At 43.0% G+C, this 15953-nt stretch overlaps 1 protein-coding gene across 1 annotated transcript in view; it reads left to right on the top strand.

Annotated features, from left to right (window-relative positions):
- arhgap20b (Rho GTPase activating protein 20b) overlaps positions 1-15953 on the top strand; it is a 92479-nt gene that overhangs the window by 65501 nt on the left and 11025 nt on the right. The window contains exons 10-13 of the mRNA XM_080188209.1: positions 9687-9865; positions 11558-11719; positions 13433-13542; positions 15447-15636. Of these exons, the coding sequence (XP_080044335.1) occupies positions 9687-9865; positions 11558-11719; positions 13433-13542; positions 15447-15636 (641 nt within the window). The remainder of the gene's footprint in view (positions 1-9686; positions 9866-11557; positions 11720-13432; positions 13543-15446; positions 15637-15953) is intronic.

Genomic DNA, 15953 nt, shown 5'->3' with positions numbered 1-15953 from the left:
AAAGGGCAACTTATCACGGCCAATCCACCTAACTTGCACATCTTTGGACATGAAGGGGCAATTTATCATGGCCAATCCATCCAACCTGCACTCCTTTGGACTGTGGGAGGAAACTGGAGCATCTGGAGGAAACCCATGCAGACACGGGGAGAACTTGCAGACTTCACACAGTAACCCGAGGCTGGAATTGAATCCAAGTCCCTGGCATTGTGAGGCAGCAGTGCTAACCACTGTGCCATCGTGCCACCATGTCACTGAATCAAAATCTGGAGCTCCCTCCCAAACAGCACTGTGGGTAAATTTACACCACATGGACTACAGCAGGTCAAAAAGATGGCTCACCTCCATCTTCTCTAAGGCAATTAGGGATGAGCAATAAAAATGCTGGCCTAGCCAAAGGCACCCACACCCCATGAAATAATTTTTTAAAAATGAATCTTTATAAGCCACCTGCTCCATGTTCATGAGCTTAGTTTAAAAACCCATCAAAGTGCAATAACTTCAACAATGCAGTACACCCTCACTATTGCATTGGAGTGAAAGTTTAGATTCCTCCATACCATTTTCAACACATAGCCCACACATACCAGCTTTTGCAGGCAATAGTCCATGCAAGCCAGTTGACTAGTGGTGTTCTGCAGGAATGAGTGCTGTGACTTCTGCTTTTTGTAATATATATAATTGACTTGGAAGAAAATGTAGCTGGTCTGATTAGCAAGTTTGTGGATGACATTAAGATTGCTGGAGTTGCGGATAGTGATGAAGATTGTCAGAGAATGCAGCATGTTATAGATGGGCTGAAAAATTGGGTGGAGAAATGGCAGATGGAATTTAATCCAGACAAATGCAAGGTGATGCATTTTGGTAGATCCAATTCAGGTGGGAGTTACAAAATAAATGGCAGAACCATCAGGAGCACAGACACGCAGAGAGATCTGGATGTGCAGGTCTACAGATCCTTAAAAGTGGCAGCACAGGTGAAAAAGGTGGTGTAGAAAGCAAATGGCATGGTTGCATTCATCGGACGGGGCATTGAGTATAAAAGCTGGCAAATTATGTTACAGGTATGCAAAACATTGGTTAGACCACATTTGGAATACCGTATCCAATTCTGGTGACCACACTAACAGAAGGATGTGGAGGTTTTGGATAGAGTACAGAAAAGATCTACAAGGATGTTGCCTGGTATGGAGAGTTTTAGCTATGAGGAGAGATTGAACAATCTGGGATTGTTCTCTCTGAAAAGGTGGAGGCTGAGGGACAATCTGATAGAAGTATATAAAATTATGAGGGGTATAGATAGGATGAACAGTTGGAAGCCATTTCCCAGGGCAGAAATGACAATTACAAGTTCAAAATAAAGGGGAAAGGTTCAGTGGGGATATGTGGGAGAAGTTTTTTACACAGAGAGTGGTGAGGGCCTGGAATGCACTGCCAAGTGAGGTGGTTAGCGGCATTTAAGAATTATCTGGATAGACATATGAAAAGACAGGGAGTAGAGGGATACAGGCGATTTGGTCTAGATAGGACATTGTGATCGGCGCAGGCTTGGAGGGCCAAAGGGCCTGTTCCCGTGCTGTACTCTTTTTTGTTGTTTGGCTACCTCTCAATACCACTTCTCTTGAACCTAGCTAAATGATTCTAACCACTGCATACTGTAGGCATGACTTCTCATTAAAATAAGATTTGAATGGTTTGAAGCCGAACCATTAGAAAGAGCACTTGTGGTACTGATGGCGGAAGGAGACAATGAAGGAGACAGGAAAAAGGATGTGAATGGAATTGAAAGGGGAGAGGGAAAATGGACAGCAGAGGAGAGGGGAAATCCTTAAGCTGGGAGCTGTAATTCACAGTGCAAGTTATTATTAAACTTTACAGTATGCTTGTCAAATGGCACATTAAGAACAAGGTACTGTTCTAATTACTAAGTAACAAGGGAGACTTTTAATCGCTGGAGGCAGTGCAATGCTCAGCCACATGCTTGATTTCTAAGATGACAATATTATGAACAATAACTTGGAGAGACTTTGTGACTTCATCTGAAAAGGAGATGCCTAAGAAAAAGAAAATCATAAGTTGAAAATTCAGAATTCTGCTTTAAAATGATAGGATATGAGATAAGGAAACACAAGTCCAAACTATTAAAATATGATCTCTGAACTACTTTCAGAAGTTTTCTCTTCTTGCAAAGTAATTAGCATTTAGAGTGGACTTCCAACCAGAATAGTGGATGCAGAAACCCTGGAATGTAAGAGACATTTAGATACAGTAATTAGTGGAGTGTATGATCATGTTAGGCATAGGAATCATAAACAGATCAGCCATGATCTTATCAGAATGATAAGCCATGATCTTAGAGCAAGCCCGAGGGGACAAATGGTCAACATTTGCTCTTGTTCATATGTTACTCAGGATGACCTTTGGTTCCTATATCAGGTCCTGCAACACCATGTTAGGTATAAGAATAGCAGAGAGACACCAGGCTTGGTGGTAAGAAATACTTGTTATAATTACATGTTTGCGCTTTTGTGATCTGAAGCGCAGTGTTCTGAGCTGAATCTGTTTTATCTGAAGAGGGAAAAATTTGAGATCAGTTTGCTGCAGGAGACAGACACTTTATCTTTTCCGAGGCATTAATGGCTGTGCAATTTTAATGCAACCCCCGCCACAAGTGTGTTTTTAGTAGGGGGACACACATAAAATACAAGGGGTGGCAAGTCTGCCACCTACCTGTCCATCACCTGCCAGGGCACCTAATATGGTGGCTGCGAGGTGGTCCAAAATGGGCAACCTGTCTATCATTTTTAAATAAATAATTAACAATTGAGTTTGTTACCAGGCTAATTGATTTGTATTTCACAGTGCCCACACCATAAAATGGTTGGCATGGGCAGGTGGATGTGAATGAGAAATGTAAAGGTGGGAAGAAAGGAATATGTCAGCCCTCTTTGTTCCTCCAAACCTAGCTGCCTAGCTATTTGTGAGCTCTTCCTAGGCTGCCCAATCCCTTGCTGCCCAAAAAGATCCAATTCAGCTGCCTCCCACATGTATCTTGTCTTTGTGGGTCTGTTTTCAGTCCCAGCAGTGCTCACTACTGGATTCTGGCACCACCAGACTGCTGGAACTACTGGTCTATCAGATTAGCTGGCAGCTCTTGAGCATAGAACTTCCTCTCAGTGAGGGGTGGAAGTCTCACTCTCAGGCTGTTTAGCCCACTGGTGGTGCATTATCGCTGCAGTGCGGGTTCGGTCTGGGAATATTAGCTGCCAGCTGATTCTTGCAATGGGGAAGGGGTAGGGGCAAGCAATATGCTCCTCCATGAAATTCAACCTTGGGTGATTTGGTCTGGTCCAGCAAGTCAAACAGTTAAAATTGGGTAGGAGATTTAGCATAGAGAATGATAGGATCCCTACAGTGTAGAAGGAGGCAATTCGGCCCATCAAGTCTGCATTGACCACAATCCCATCCAGGCCCAATCCCCATAACCCCATATATTTACCCTGCTAGCCCCCCGTCACACAAAGGGGCAATTTAGCGCGGCAAATCAACCTAATCCCCACATCTTTGGAGTGAGAGAGGAAAGCGGAGCACCTGGAGGAAACCCACGCAGCCACAGGGAGAATGTCCAAATTCCACACGGACAGTGACCTGAGGCCGGAATTGAACCCAGGTTGCTGGCGCAGTGCTGCAGTGCTAACCATTGTGCTACCGTGCCGCCCAAAATCAAAGTGGAGAATACCCTGCCAATGTCACGTTGCCTTATATTTTAACATTCTGAACAGGTGGCAAAGGCATTCAGCCAAAACTGGAAGGGCCTTACAATAAAGAAGTAGATCAATCTCTGATGATGTCCCTGAGTCCTAATTGCAATTTTAACTGGTGGCCTGAGCAGGAAAATCATTGTCGTTTTTCCGCCAGGTGGAGATAGTGGGAAGAGGAACCAGGACAAGATGAGACCTAAATAGGTAATCTTATTTAACTTATTGAAAACTTATCCTGTGAAGCCTGATACAGAAAGGTTAGGTTCTTCCAGCTGTGGGCTTCCTCCCGCACCCCACTCGTCTTAAAACCAGTATCCTCCCAAACCTGTCTCCTTGTGGCTTATCGAAGTGCTGTGAACTGTTCCCTCAATCTTAGCCAATTGCTATCTGAAATTATAATCTTGCATATGCCGGCCAGCATCTGCCCATTTTAGTCGGGCACCAGGTTGCATGCAGTGGTTCAAAAAGGCAGCTAACAGCCAACTTCTCAAGGGCAATTAGGAATTGGAAACAAAACGTTGGCCTTGGCAGCAATGCCCGCATGCCACCAAATAATAAATAAAAACATTTCAAGTAGGCAATTAACCACAGCATGCAGATGAGGAGTTGGATATAAAATTGCACTAGCCCCACCCTGCCCCATCCCACCCTTCATTCATTATCTTCTCTTTTGGTGTAATCTTATCCTGCACGTCACTGGCATTTTGTCTCCTTCATGGTGCTCCATCATAAAAGGACATTTATGGAAGTGCACATAGTGAACCCCATGGGAAGGGTACTATGTCATAAGCGTGGGAATAAAAAGATTTCCCAGCTTGAAACTGCTGAAAGGTAGCTTGAAGAATACTTTTTTAACTCCAAGCTCACGCTTTTCTATTTATTTCGGTCAAAATTGATATTTCAGATAGAGTTTCCAGTCATTCAAAATCTGTGAATACAACTGCTACCTGGTTTGAGAAACCAAGTGTGTGAACCTCTTTTAAACGTAGCAAAAGCTGGTGCAATTCTGGTTTGGATGGCAGAATACCTGAGAGAATGGCTGGTATTCTCCCAGTCCGCCGCACTGCTTGAGTAGTGCAGCGGGCCTGGAGACATCAGTGGGAAGGCCTGTAGCAGGGCTCGCGACCAGCATCCAGCCGATTACAAGTCTCCCAGACCCTACTTTCTGATGTAATCGGCCCTGTGCCAGAAATTGATGCGTGGCTGATTACTATATTGCAATGTCAATATGGTAATATGATCAGTGAGCCTGGCAAGGTAATCTCTGGGTCCACTAGTGACTCCCCCACCTGCTGGGAGAAGTTCCCACCAGCAGGGTTCACAACTGCTCCCCACCAACGGAGACCAGGCAGGCTCACCCCACATGTGGGGACAAAGTCCATTGAGGCCCTCCACATGGAGATCATGAGCAGAGGGGGATGGCACCCCATTACTTCACACTGAGCATTCTGGCACTGCCCATCAGGTGCTGGACCGTGCCAAAGGGGCACCAGGCTTTGGTTTCGGGGCAGGGCCGAGTGGGGGCACGGCCTACCAGGGAGCGATCGGTGGTGGAGTGGGGGCACCTGTTATGCACTCTGCATTGGGATCAGTGGGGGAAAGAAGGAGGGGCAATCAGGCCTGGCCAATGGAGGAGGAGCTTGGGACTGCCCATGAGAGGAGGGAAGTCAGGGCTAGACATGGTGGGGGGGTGGGGGCTGGATAGGCCAATGATCGGTGGGGGGGGGATGGTTGGGCAGGCCAGAGATCGGGGGAGAAGGTCGAGGAGGTCAGTGATGGGCTGAGGGTTACACGAGAAATCAATGTTTATGACAGAATGGGTGTTATTCCATGGTATCTGATTAGGCCGCCAATAACGATTCCCCATGCCAGTTGAAGTGCTATGCTTATTTCAATTTCTATTTGCTAAGGAAGGGGAATAATATTAGCAGCAATTGATACTGATAAGTACAATGGGTTGAATTATGTTGTCTCCAGTGGGAAAACTGATCTGATTCCCGCTGGTAGGGTCAGTGCAATTCAGTTCACAATCCTATCACACTTGGAAATATTTTTGGACCCTGAAGAGATTCTCACTGAATTCTTCTTAAGAATGGGGAATAAATATTGATAGGGTGTTGGTGAAAGGTTGACAATGGGCAGGATTTTATGGCCATGTTTGAGCGAGACTGGAAATTCCTGCCTGAGGTCAACAGACATTTGCGTTGTTTGTCCTTTGCCCACTCTGATTTCACGGCAGGCGAGGCAGTAGAATTCCGGTGAAAGTGTCCTAGACAGCTTCCTGGTGTGTTAGACCATCAGACCATAAGATATAGAAAAAAGAACAAAGAAGAACAAAGAAAAGAACAAAGAACAAGGGGAATATAATATAGTCGCAGAATTAGGCCATTTGGCTCATCGAATCTGCTCTGCCACTCAATCATGATTGTTTAAAAAACTGTCTTCAAACCTCCAACCATGTCACACTCAAAGCCCTCTGCAAATGTCTTTCCAATCTGCTGGTCACCATTGGGAGAGGCAAGCACTACCCATCTACAAACTGCAGCTTGATTCATTAGCAGCAACAGGCAATTTAAATGACAATCAGCCCTTAATAATGCTCTAGTCTTCCCAGTGTAGATTCCAAACCTGCCAGGTCCATTTCCCGCTATGGAGGTGAGTGCATGGAGGGAAGCTGCTGAATGTCAGGATTCTCCAATCTTATTCGCCCCACCACCGTCGCCAGTGAAAACAGAGAATTTGGCACTCGCCCAAAACTCCATTCACTGCAGTGAGACTGGAAAATCCCAGCCACGGGTGAGATCTGATAATTCCTAAGAAAACCTGTATCTTCTGCCAAACAAAGGTTGAATTAAAGTTCGGCTTAATGTGGTGATTGTCCCTTCAAGGGCAACACAGCAGAAGAGGGTCACTTGGCTTGGGGACCATTGGGGATGTGAGTGGGTAATCACCCCAGGGGGTGGAGACCTATTTTAGGCAGTAAATATGTGGGACTAGGGCAGCCGGTGGGCTGCCCCAAGGCAGCCGAGTGGCTGCTGGCCTCTGTACAGCTTTTTTTTATCAATAAACACCTTTTATGTTTTTAATAAAGTCTATGAACATGCATCGTTATATGTAAGACCATACCTTGACCATCTCAGAGGCTCTTTAGTGACTCAGGATATTCAGGGAAAATCGCCGCCTCACACACCCCATTGACTAGGTGGCATGGCGGTCAGTCGCTAAATTGGCTGCAGTGCCTCTAGACTAAGGAGAAGAAAAAATCAGCAGGATATAAGGGAGTGAAATTATAAATTGTCTGACCTTAAAGCACATTGAAGCAATTAAGGATGAGCATTCTAGCAAATATAAATTTAATGAGTGATAATTATTTATTACTCGTCATTTCTCCTCCCAATTTAGCAATTGCCATAAATCGTGGAATCCTGGATAGTATTCAACTAATTAGTAGTTTAATTTCAAAAAGTATTTCAGTGTACCAAATTTATCCTGTCTGGCAGATTTCCCAGCCTCGCCCGAAGATCAGTTGTGTGCACTCCAACCTCTGCCTCATCTATAGAACAAATCATCAAATCAAAACTGGTACTATTCTGTCTAGTCTTAGAGTCGAGGTCACAGCTATTCTGAAACTCAAGTGGAACAATCCCATTATTATGTAATTAAGAAGTCCTCTGAGACAACTTTGCTATTTTAATGTTGGAACAGGAAATGCTTGATTGTAGATAATTCCTTCCTGTTGCTCCTGGTGAATTTATTGTTTAGCAATTGTAACATTTTTTTTTAATTATAATGTTCTCCTGGTATCCATTGCAGCTTTCTGTGATGAGATCAAGTTTTTGTGACATGCGAGCTGTTCCTGCATATAGTTCCAATAATGTACATTTATAGTTTCCCAAAATTACTGTTTGATACTAATTGCTTGAGAAACAATTTTGCTGGATATTTCTACAGTTGTCTGTCCTATTTGGAATGAATAGGCATATCCACACATTTGTTTCTTCCCTTTTTATGTATTTTGTGCTATTTGATGTATGGTAATGATCAGAATGGAACACTGCTCCCTGATAAATGCTGAGGCTGGTGTAGGAAGAGAATTCAGTCAGCTTTCATTGGAGTCAATTGATTACTGCGGTTTGTGTGGTTCTCTGGCATTTCGCTCAAGATTAAACGAAAACATATTTAATGAGCAAAGATACTGGCTGGAATTCTCCAATGTCCTGCCACTGCTGCCAGTGAGTACAGAGAGCTTGGTGCTCAGCCAAATCTCCACTCACTGCAGCGGGAATGGAGAATCCCAGCCGTGCGAGAGATCAGAGAATTTCTGCCACTATTTAAAACTAATATTTAATTATTGCACTAATACTAATTGGTCCAAATGTCAGGGTTGATTCTCTGTCAGAGCTTCCCATTAATTTCTTGTGTCTTGGTGGAATGGTATCGGTGCCATTCTTCCAGTGTTTCCCTAAACCTTCCATTGAAGATATATATCATCAACAGGTTGGGTTGATTGGCCACACTAAATTGTCCCTTACTGTCAGGGGAAATAGCAGGGTAAATATGTGGGGTTACGGGGATAGGGTCTAAGTGGGATTGTTGGTGCAGGTTCGATGGGCCAAATGGCCTTCTTCTGCACTGTAGGGTTTCTATGAACTCTAAGATGGTGGACAAATGGAAACATTCCTGCAACATTGTGTTAATTTTACTTTGTTCTCATCAAGTTCTGGAGTGCTTGTGTTGGGGAGTGGGAACACATTGTTTTGGACTGTGTCTAACAGCAGCAAGCACTGTCTAGCCAAGTTAGCTGCAGCCTATACATATGGTGTGAAATCTTGCACTCTGTGCAAAGTGCTAGCTCTCCAGCTGCACAGCTGAGTTTCCCCTCCAGACTCTCCGGCATTCTATGCACAGAAAATCTGGAGTTGTGTTTTCTGTCATCATGCTGGGGGGGTTGGGGTCTCCATCTCTCCTGCCATCACCCTCCACACAAGCACCGGGGCAACCCCCTCCCACACACAAGCGGAATCACCCCCCCCCCACCCAATGGGGCTCCTCAGTGGGCTTATCCCGGCTCAGCTCCTGTACCAGGAGGCATTGCCCCGGCACATCCCTCTCTCTCCCCAAGGGTTTTGCACCTCCGACAGATTCCCCTCGACTGTCTCCTGGTTTTCAATACCTGTTGGAAACCTTGCCAACATGATGTCACATCGGCAAGGGGGCTTTCTTTACCTGGGAGGACTATGTGGTGGGGAAGCTCTTTCAGAACATTTAATTTTATTTAGACATATTTAAATGAAAGGGCAGGACCCTCCTGTCATCAGTGAGGGGAGTGGGTAAAATAGGAAAATTCTAGATAGATTTTGTGCCCATGTCACCACGTCATGAGTAACCTGGCACAAAGTTGCCTCTATTGTTCAGCTCCAGTTTCAGAATGGTATTCTATAATTCTTGAAACAGTCTTAAATTTTCTTCAGTAGTCTTCTTTATGCCTCTCCATGTGAGATTACCAACAGCTACCAAATAGGGAAACTTTTATGCTTATAAGTAGGAACTAGATTGATAGTGCTCAAAGTATGTCTCTTATGTGAATCTTGCAACCAGTAGTGACAGAACACGATGATTGCATGAGTTTGAATTGCTTTAGTATCTAGGTCTCAAAAGTGAAGGGTCAGGTTTTAACCCATTACATCATCTAAACTCATATCTAGTATAATGCCAGAGAGTCAGTATTTCATTAGAAACAGCAAACTGGTCAAGGACTTGGTTGCTTTCTAGTACATTTGAATAATGTGTGATAAGACAGGGAAATACTTGATGTGCGTTCCAGTTTTCCCACTTTTTCCTGTTGCTGTAATCAGCCCTTAGTTGAAGGATAGTTGAATGCTTGAATCAATATTATCCCATTTTTATTTCCATGTCTTATTTCAGAATCAACTCCAAAAACTCTTAAAAAGAAGAAGTCATTGATAGACTGGGCTCTTCGCCGCAGTTCCAGCAACCAGTCAGACAGCAGTCTTACCTCAGAGTCTCCAATTACACCGAGGAAACTTTTTGGTCTGTCCCTACCATCCATCTGTATGAACGGCACCCTTCCTAAGCCCATCATGGTAAGGAACGCAGCCGCTGTCCAAAAACAATCTATTGGCTGTGAAGAGCTTTGGAATGTCCTGAGAGCGTGAAAGGCGCTTTATAAATATTTTTTAAAATTTTCTCTCCTTCCTTTTTCTGTTGTCTCTTTTTTCTCATTTCTTCATTGCTACTTGCTGCTACGAATGGCATTGTTCTACATGAAATGTTTCTGCATGTATTCAGATTAAGGTTCCAGGTTCGGGTTCTATATTAAGTTTAGGGTTACCCTTTGCAAGCGGCTTGGAGTCATCAAATGCTTACAGACAGGAGGAGGCCATTCAACTCATTGTATCCATTCTGGCTCTCTGCAAGAGTAACTCAACTATCGCAATCACCCACCCTTTCCCTGGGGCCCTGCAATTTTCTTCTCTTCTGGTGGTTATCCAATTACCTTTTGAAAGTCGCAATTAGATCACCCCCAGCCATTTGCTGTGTAAAAAGAATTTTCCTCAAATCACCATTGCTTCTTCTGCCAATCACCTTAAATCAGTGCCCTTTGGTTCTTGCCCTTTTGCCAATGGGAACTACAGACTTTGTTTATAGCCATCATAATTTGAACACATATCAGACCTACTCCTAAAGTTCCCTTCCCTAAGGAAAACAACCCAGCTTCTCCAATATACCCACACAACTGAAGGCCCTCATCCAGGGACAATTTGCACAAATTTTTTAAACAGCCTCTCTCAAGCCTTCACATCTTTCCTACAGAATGTTGTTCAGGATTGGACACGACATTTCAGTTGAGAATGAACTTATTTTTAAAGTATTTAGAATTGGCTTATAGAATCATAGAATCCCTACAGGGCAGAAGGAGGCCATTTGACCCATTGAATATACACCGACAATAATCCCACCCAGGCCTTATCCCTTATCCCATGTATTTACTCTGTTAATCCCCCCCGACACTAATGGAAAATTCAGCATAGCGAATCGACCTCACCTGCACATCTTTGGACTGTGGGAGGAAACCAGAGCACCTGGAGGAAACCCACGCAGACATGAGGAGAATGTGCAAACTCCACACAGATAGTGACCCAAGGTTGGAATTAAACCCAGGTCTCTGGCGCTGTGAGGCATCAGTGCTAACCATTGAGCCACTGTGCTGCTTAGGTTAGGGCCTAGGTTAAAGATAGGATTAAAGTTTCATTAAGATTATGGATAGGGTATACCTCTTTGCTTGTACTGAAATTGGGCTTATAATTGAGGTCAGCAAATGGGCCGGCATGGTGGCACAATAATTAGCACTGCTGCCTCAAAGAGCCAAGGATCTGGGTTCAATTTCAGCCTCAGATGACTGTCTGTGTAGAGTTTCCACATTCTTCCTGTATCTGTACAGGTTTCCTCCCACAGTCCAAAGATGTGCAGGTTAGGCTAACTGGCCTCAATTGCCCCGTAGTGTCAGGAATAGCAGGGTAAATATGTGCAGTTACGGAGTTGGGGCCTGGGTGACTGCAGGTTTTATGGGCTGAATGGCCTCCTTCTGCACTGCAGGAATTCTATAATTTTTCTACGATTCTATGTACACTTTTCAAAGTATTCAGCTATACTAACTAATTTGTTGGAAAGACTTTTGTCAACTTATCTGACTGTGAAAATTAACATGACTACTTTAAGCAAGAACCAAGCATCTTGGGAAGCTTTGAATGAGCTCTGGTGCTGTTTCTCTGCAGGATATGCTTGTCCTATTGTATCATCAAGGCCCTTCCACCAAAGGGATTTTCAGGCGCTCAGCGAATGCCAAGACATGCAAGGAACTAAAGGAGAAGTTGAATTCTGGAAATGAGGTGCAAATGGATAAGGAATCTGTCTTTGTGGCAGCTGCTGTCATCACGGTATGAGATTATATAACATTCCTGTTTAAAAGTAAATCAGATCAGACCTTAAACATGGATCTGACGTGCCATTGAGCTTAACCTAGAAAAGGTACAAAAAGAGGATAGATCAGACAAAACATGGCAGAATATAGCCTGCTGAGGCACCTAGCTTCCACTAGGACAAAACTTACCAATTTAAATGCCAACTTAGATCTTCGCCCTCCAGGAAACCCATTGCAAAGGATTTTTCATCAATTAAAACTAGATTTGTGAAGTTATTTTCAAGTATTAGTCTATTTTATCAGTGTAAATAATTAAAATATTAAATTGTACAAATTAAAGATCATACATTGGGTGTACATGTCCTTTCCCCAAATCTTACTTCTATGATTGTTTCATACTTTTCTATCAACATTTACCGTCAATTTTACCAGCCTGGCCACTAGATGCCTCTTAGGAGTAAGGATCTGAAGACTCACTTCCAACTTCCATCAGCATCCTATACAAAAAAAAACCTTTTTTCTGTCAACTGATTGATTGCAATGCCACAGGCAATTTACTATTTGGAATTATTCAATCTAACATGTATCCATTGCTCGCTAAATCTTATGTAGCTCAAATTTTCCAGGAGCCATTCCAAAGACATAAATTTCACCATTATCAGCATATATCTCACAAATTTCTTTTCAAAGGCTATGTCCTCTCTTCTGTTGCCACATACTTTTCTTTGCAAATTGGTAGCTTTGAACTCACTGACAGCAATATCACAGAGGCATAAATCACTCTGTGATGCAAGGTTTGCTGTTATCTAGGCAGCACACAGCAGGCATTTTCCACCCGACAAAATGGTACAAACAGCTAGAAGAGATGAATGAGGTAGCAGCTCTCTTGGTGCACAGTCTGACTCAATCACATTCATGTAATATGTTAAATCAAGAGCTACCAAGAACACGTTTCATGAACAATAGCATGTTCAGAGAACATTCAGAACTTTTTTTCCTATTTTCTTGGTGGTTATCAATGCTGCAGGTAAAACAGAAATCAAAGCTAAGTCTTAATAATTTTTCTCAGAGACATCAAACAATTCCTTATTACCATCCATTGCAAAATATTTGAAAAGGGAGAATTAAGTAAAAGAGATGAAAAAACATGAAAGGATAAATTTCATGAGTACTTGTCCAATGCAAAGATGTGCTGATTAGGTTGATTGGCTATGTTATATTGCCCCTTAGTGTCAGGGGGATTAGCAGGGTAAATACATGGTGTTACGGGAATAGGGCTTGAGTGGGATTGTTGTTGGTGCAGACTCAATGGGCTAAATGGCCTCCTTCTGCACGGTAGGGATTCTCTCAATGTAGGGTTTCTGATCTATCACTAGTGAGGAGTTAGAACTCCTACCCTTAAAATAAGACCTAAGAAGCACTGGTGTAATGGGTTACAAATAAATGTAATGAATAACACAGATGCTTGTAGTGGGAATTATTCAGTGCCCGTCTCTGGATTTTGTTCATTTCTTTTGTTAATACTTAATCTGTCAGAGCTACTTGAAACACTAATGTGGAATTCACTAGTGTGACTCTCAACGAAAACATTATTAGATCACAATGCTGCTTTTATTTTATTAAGCTTAGTAAAATCTGAGAAACATTTGGGGGAGTTTTAAATTTATGTGCCTATGAACCTATTAATGATGAAAGTTTGAGAAGAACTTGATAGCTGTTGTTTTTGTAGGACTTTCTACGTAACATCCCTGGCAGTGTTCTGTCATCTGAACGATATGAGAAGTGGATGGATGGAATAGAAAATGAGAATGAAGAGGAAAAAATACAGTCCATGAAGAAGTGAGAGAAACATTTCATTTACAATGTAACTAAACTTAACTGCCCAATGTCTATGTCTTGGGTCAGGATATTTAGCATGGCATGGTTTCTTCTCCTGACATCCAGAGTTGGCAGTGAACACATCCCATTGATACCGGCTGCTGGCCATCATTAAATGCTCCAATGATGTTGAGTGGTGAGAAATGGTCAAGGGAGGAAGCACCCAATGGAGCCAGCTGTTGTGGGGTTGGGTGTCTGATGTTTGAAAGGAGACTGTTGATGGCAGTGCCATCCTCTGCCCACTGGTTCCCGCCCAAATTCTGAGGAAAGTGATTTTCTAGACTTCCTGCCTATTCCTCAACTCCAGCATGAAAATTGAAACCTCAGTTAGGGTAAGGATGGATTGGCCATCCTAGGCCTTGCTTTTCGTACTGGAAGATTGCAGAGAGGTCGGAGCCCAATGGGATAGTCATCTGAGATGATCCCCCAAACCCATTAAAGATGGAAGGTAAAATTCTGCCCTTAGTCTGCGTTGATTTAACTTTAGCTGAGTTAATTTACCTCAGCACAGATATCAGTTTGGAAATCTCAGAGGAGAAAATAAGCCAGAGTTCTGGCTACTGATGGGCATTTTCTGACTGCAAGACTGAAATTACCTCTCCACAATACATATGATCCCAGCATTCATTTTTTAAAAATTCATTTGTGGGCATCACGGGCCAGCATTTTCTGCCCATCCCTAGTTGCCCTTGTTCAAAAGGCAGTTGAGAGTCAACCACATTGCTGCGGCTCTGGAATCATAAGTAGGCCAGACCAGATAAGGGCAGCAGATTTCCTTCCCTAAAGGACATCAGTAAATCAAATGTGTTTTTCTGGTGATCAGGGATAGTTTCATGATCATCAGTAGATTCTTAATTCCAGATCCTTTTTATTCAATTCATATTCCACCTGCCGCTGTGGGATTCAAACCCAGGTCCCCAGAATATTAGCTGAGTTTCTAGATCAATAGTCTAGTGATAATGACATTCGGCTACCTCTCCTAGTTTAGACTCACAAATAATGAATGACCTTTTTGGTGATCTGTCAGTGGGCTGTCAGCACCATATTCTAGCAAGAACCAACATTTAAGGGTAAAAGTTCCTACCTTCCTCCAACATCTATATGCATGTATGTAGCAGTGAAAGTGGCTACATAGCAGTCAGGAACTAAAATCTTGGTTCAATTTCTGCTCCCTAGCTAAATAACACTGGAGCTAACTTATCTCAATAGCTATTATTCTGCCTGAAGTCACCAGCGCAAAACTGAAATGAAATCAGGGGTCCTTTGGTCTTAATGATTCAATAGTTTTTTTCTAATCAGACCATGAAGAGGATATAGTTTTTTTGTTTTATTCATTCATGGGACATGGGCATCACTGGCTGGTCAGCATTTATTGCTCATCCCTAGTTGCCCTTGGAGGGCAGTTGAGAGTCAACCACATTGCTGTAGCTCTGGAGTTACATGTAGCCCAAACCAGGAGAGGACAGCAAATTTCCTTCCCTAAAAAACATCAGTGAACCAGATGGGTCTTCCTGACAACCGACAATGGTTTCATGGTCATCAGTAGATTCTTAATTCCAGATTTCTTAAAATTCAAATTCCACTACCTGTCATGACAGGATTTGAACCTGGGTCCCCAGAGCATTAGGTGAATTTCTAGATTAATACCACTAGGCCATTTCTTCCCCAACCGGCAAAGTAGGTTTTTGAGAGACTAAGTGCCATATGAAACATTTCTCAATGGAAAAGAAAAACCATATCACCTTTAGTATATGGTGATCTTTAGATATGTTGTAGTTACTGTGCTAGAAATATGTGGTTTGAGGCAACAGGTCAAGGTAACACAAATTAGGGCTGTCTAACGATATGTCTTTGATATGTGGCAGTCTGGTGGAGGAGCTTCCCGAAGCAAATGTCCTTCTTCTTCGTCACTTGTTTGGAGTGTTGCATCAGATTGAGAGAAATTCCGAAGAAAACCAGATGACTGCTTTTAACCTAGCTCTTTGCATAGCTCCAAACATGTTATGGCTTCCTAGTCCTGTGGGCCCAGAGGAAGAGAGCAAGTGCACAAGAAAGGTAACCTACTCATTATGAACTCTTAATGTTGCTATGGATAAATTTGTAAGGCGATTAATCTAATTGTTGTGGGTGGTCGAAGACCTCTAGTTTTATATTTCTCTTCTTCATTCAGCGTTCACTAGATACAAGAGAAACATAACCATGTGTTTAGCATTCAATGTTGTGATCATCTTGTAGTTAGGCAATGACATCTGTTGTCTCCAACCTCAACCAGCCTCAAGATCTGTGCCATTTTGACCATTTCTGCTGTCCCAGCTAAGATGCTGACAAGAGGGGGTTTAATTTAACTCGGATCACCCTAATTTCTTCTCTCA

The sequence above is a fragment of the Carcharhinus amblyrhynchos genome, chromosome 4 (assembly GCF_965287045.1).
Source record: "Carcharhinus amblyrhynchos chromosome 4, sCarAmb.v2.hapA, whole genome shotgun sequence".
Taxonomy (NCBI): Eukaryota; Metazoa; Chordata; class Chondrichthyes; order Carcharhiniformes; family Carcharhinidae; genus Carcharhinus; species Carcharhinus amblyrhynchos.
This window is presented reverse-complemented; position numbering and strand designations above follow the sequence as displayed.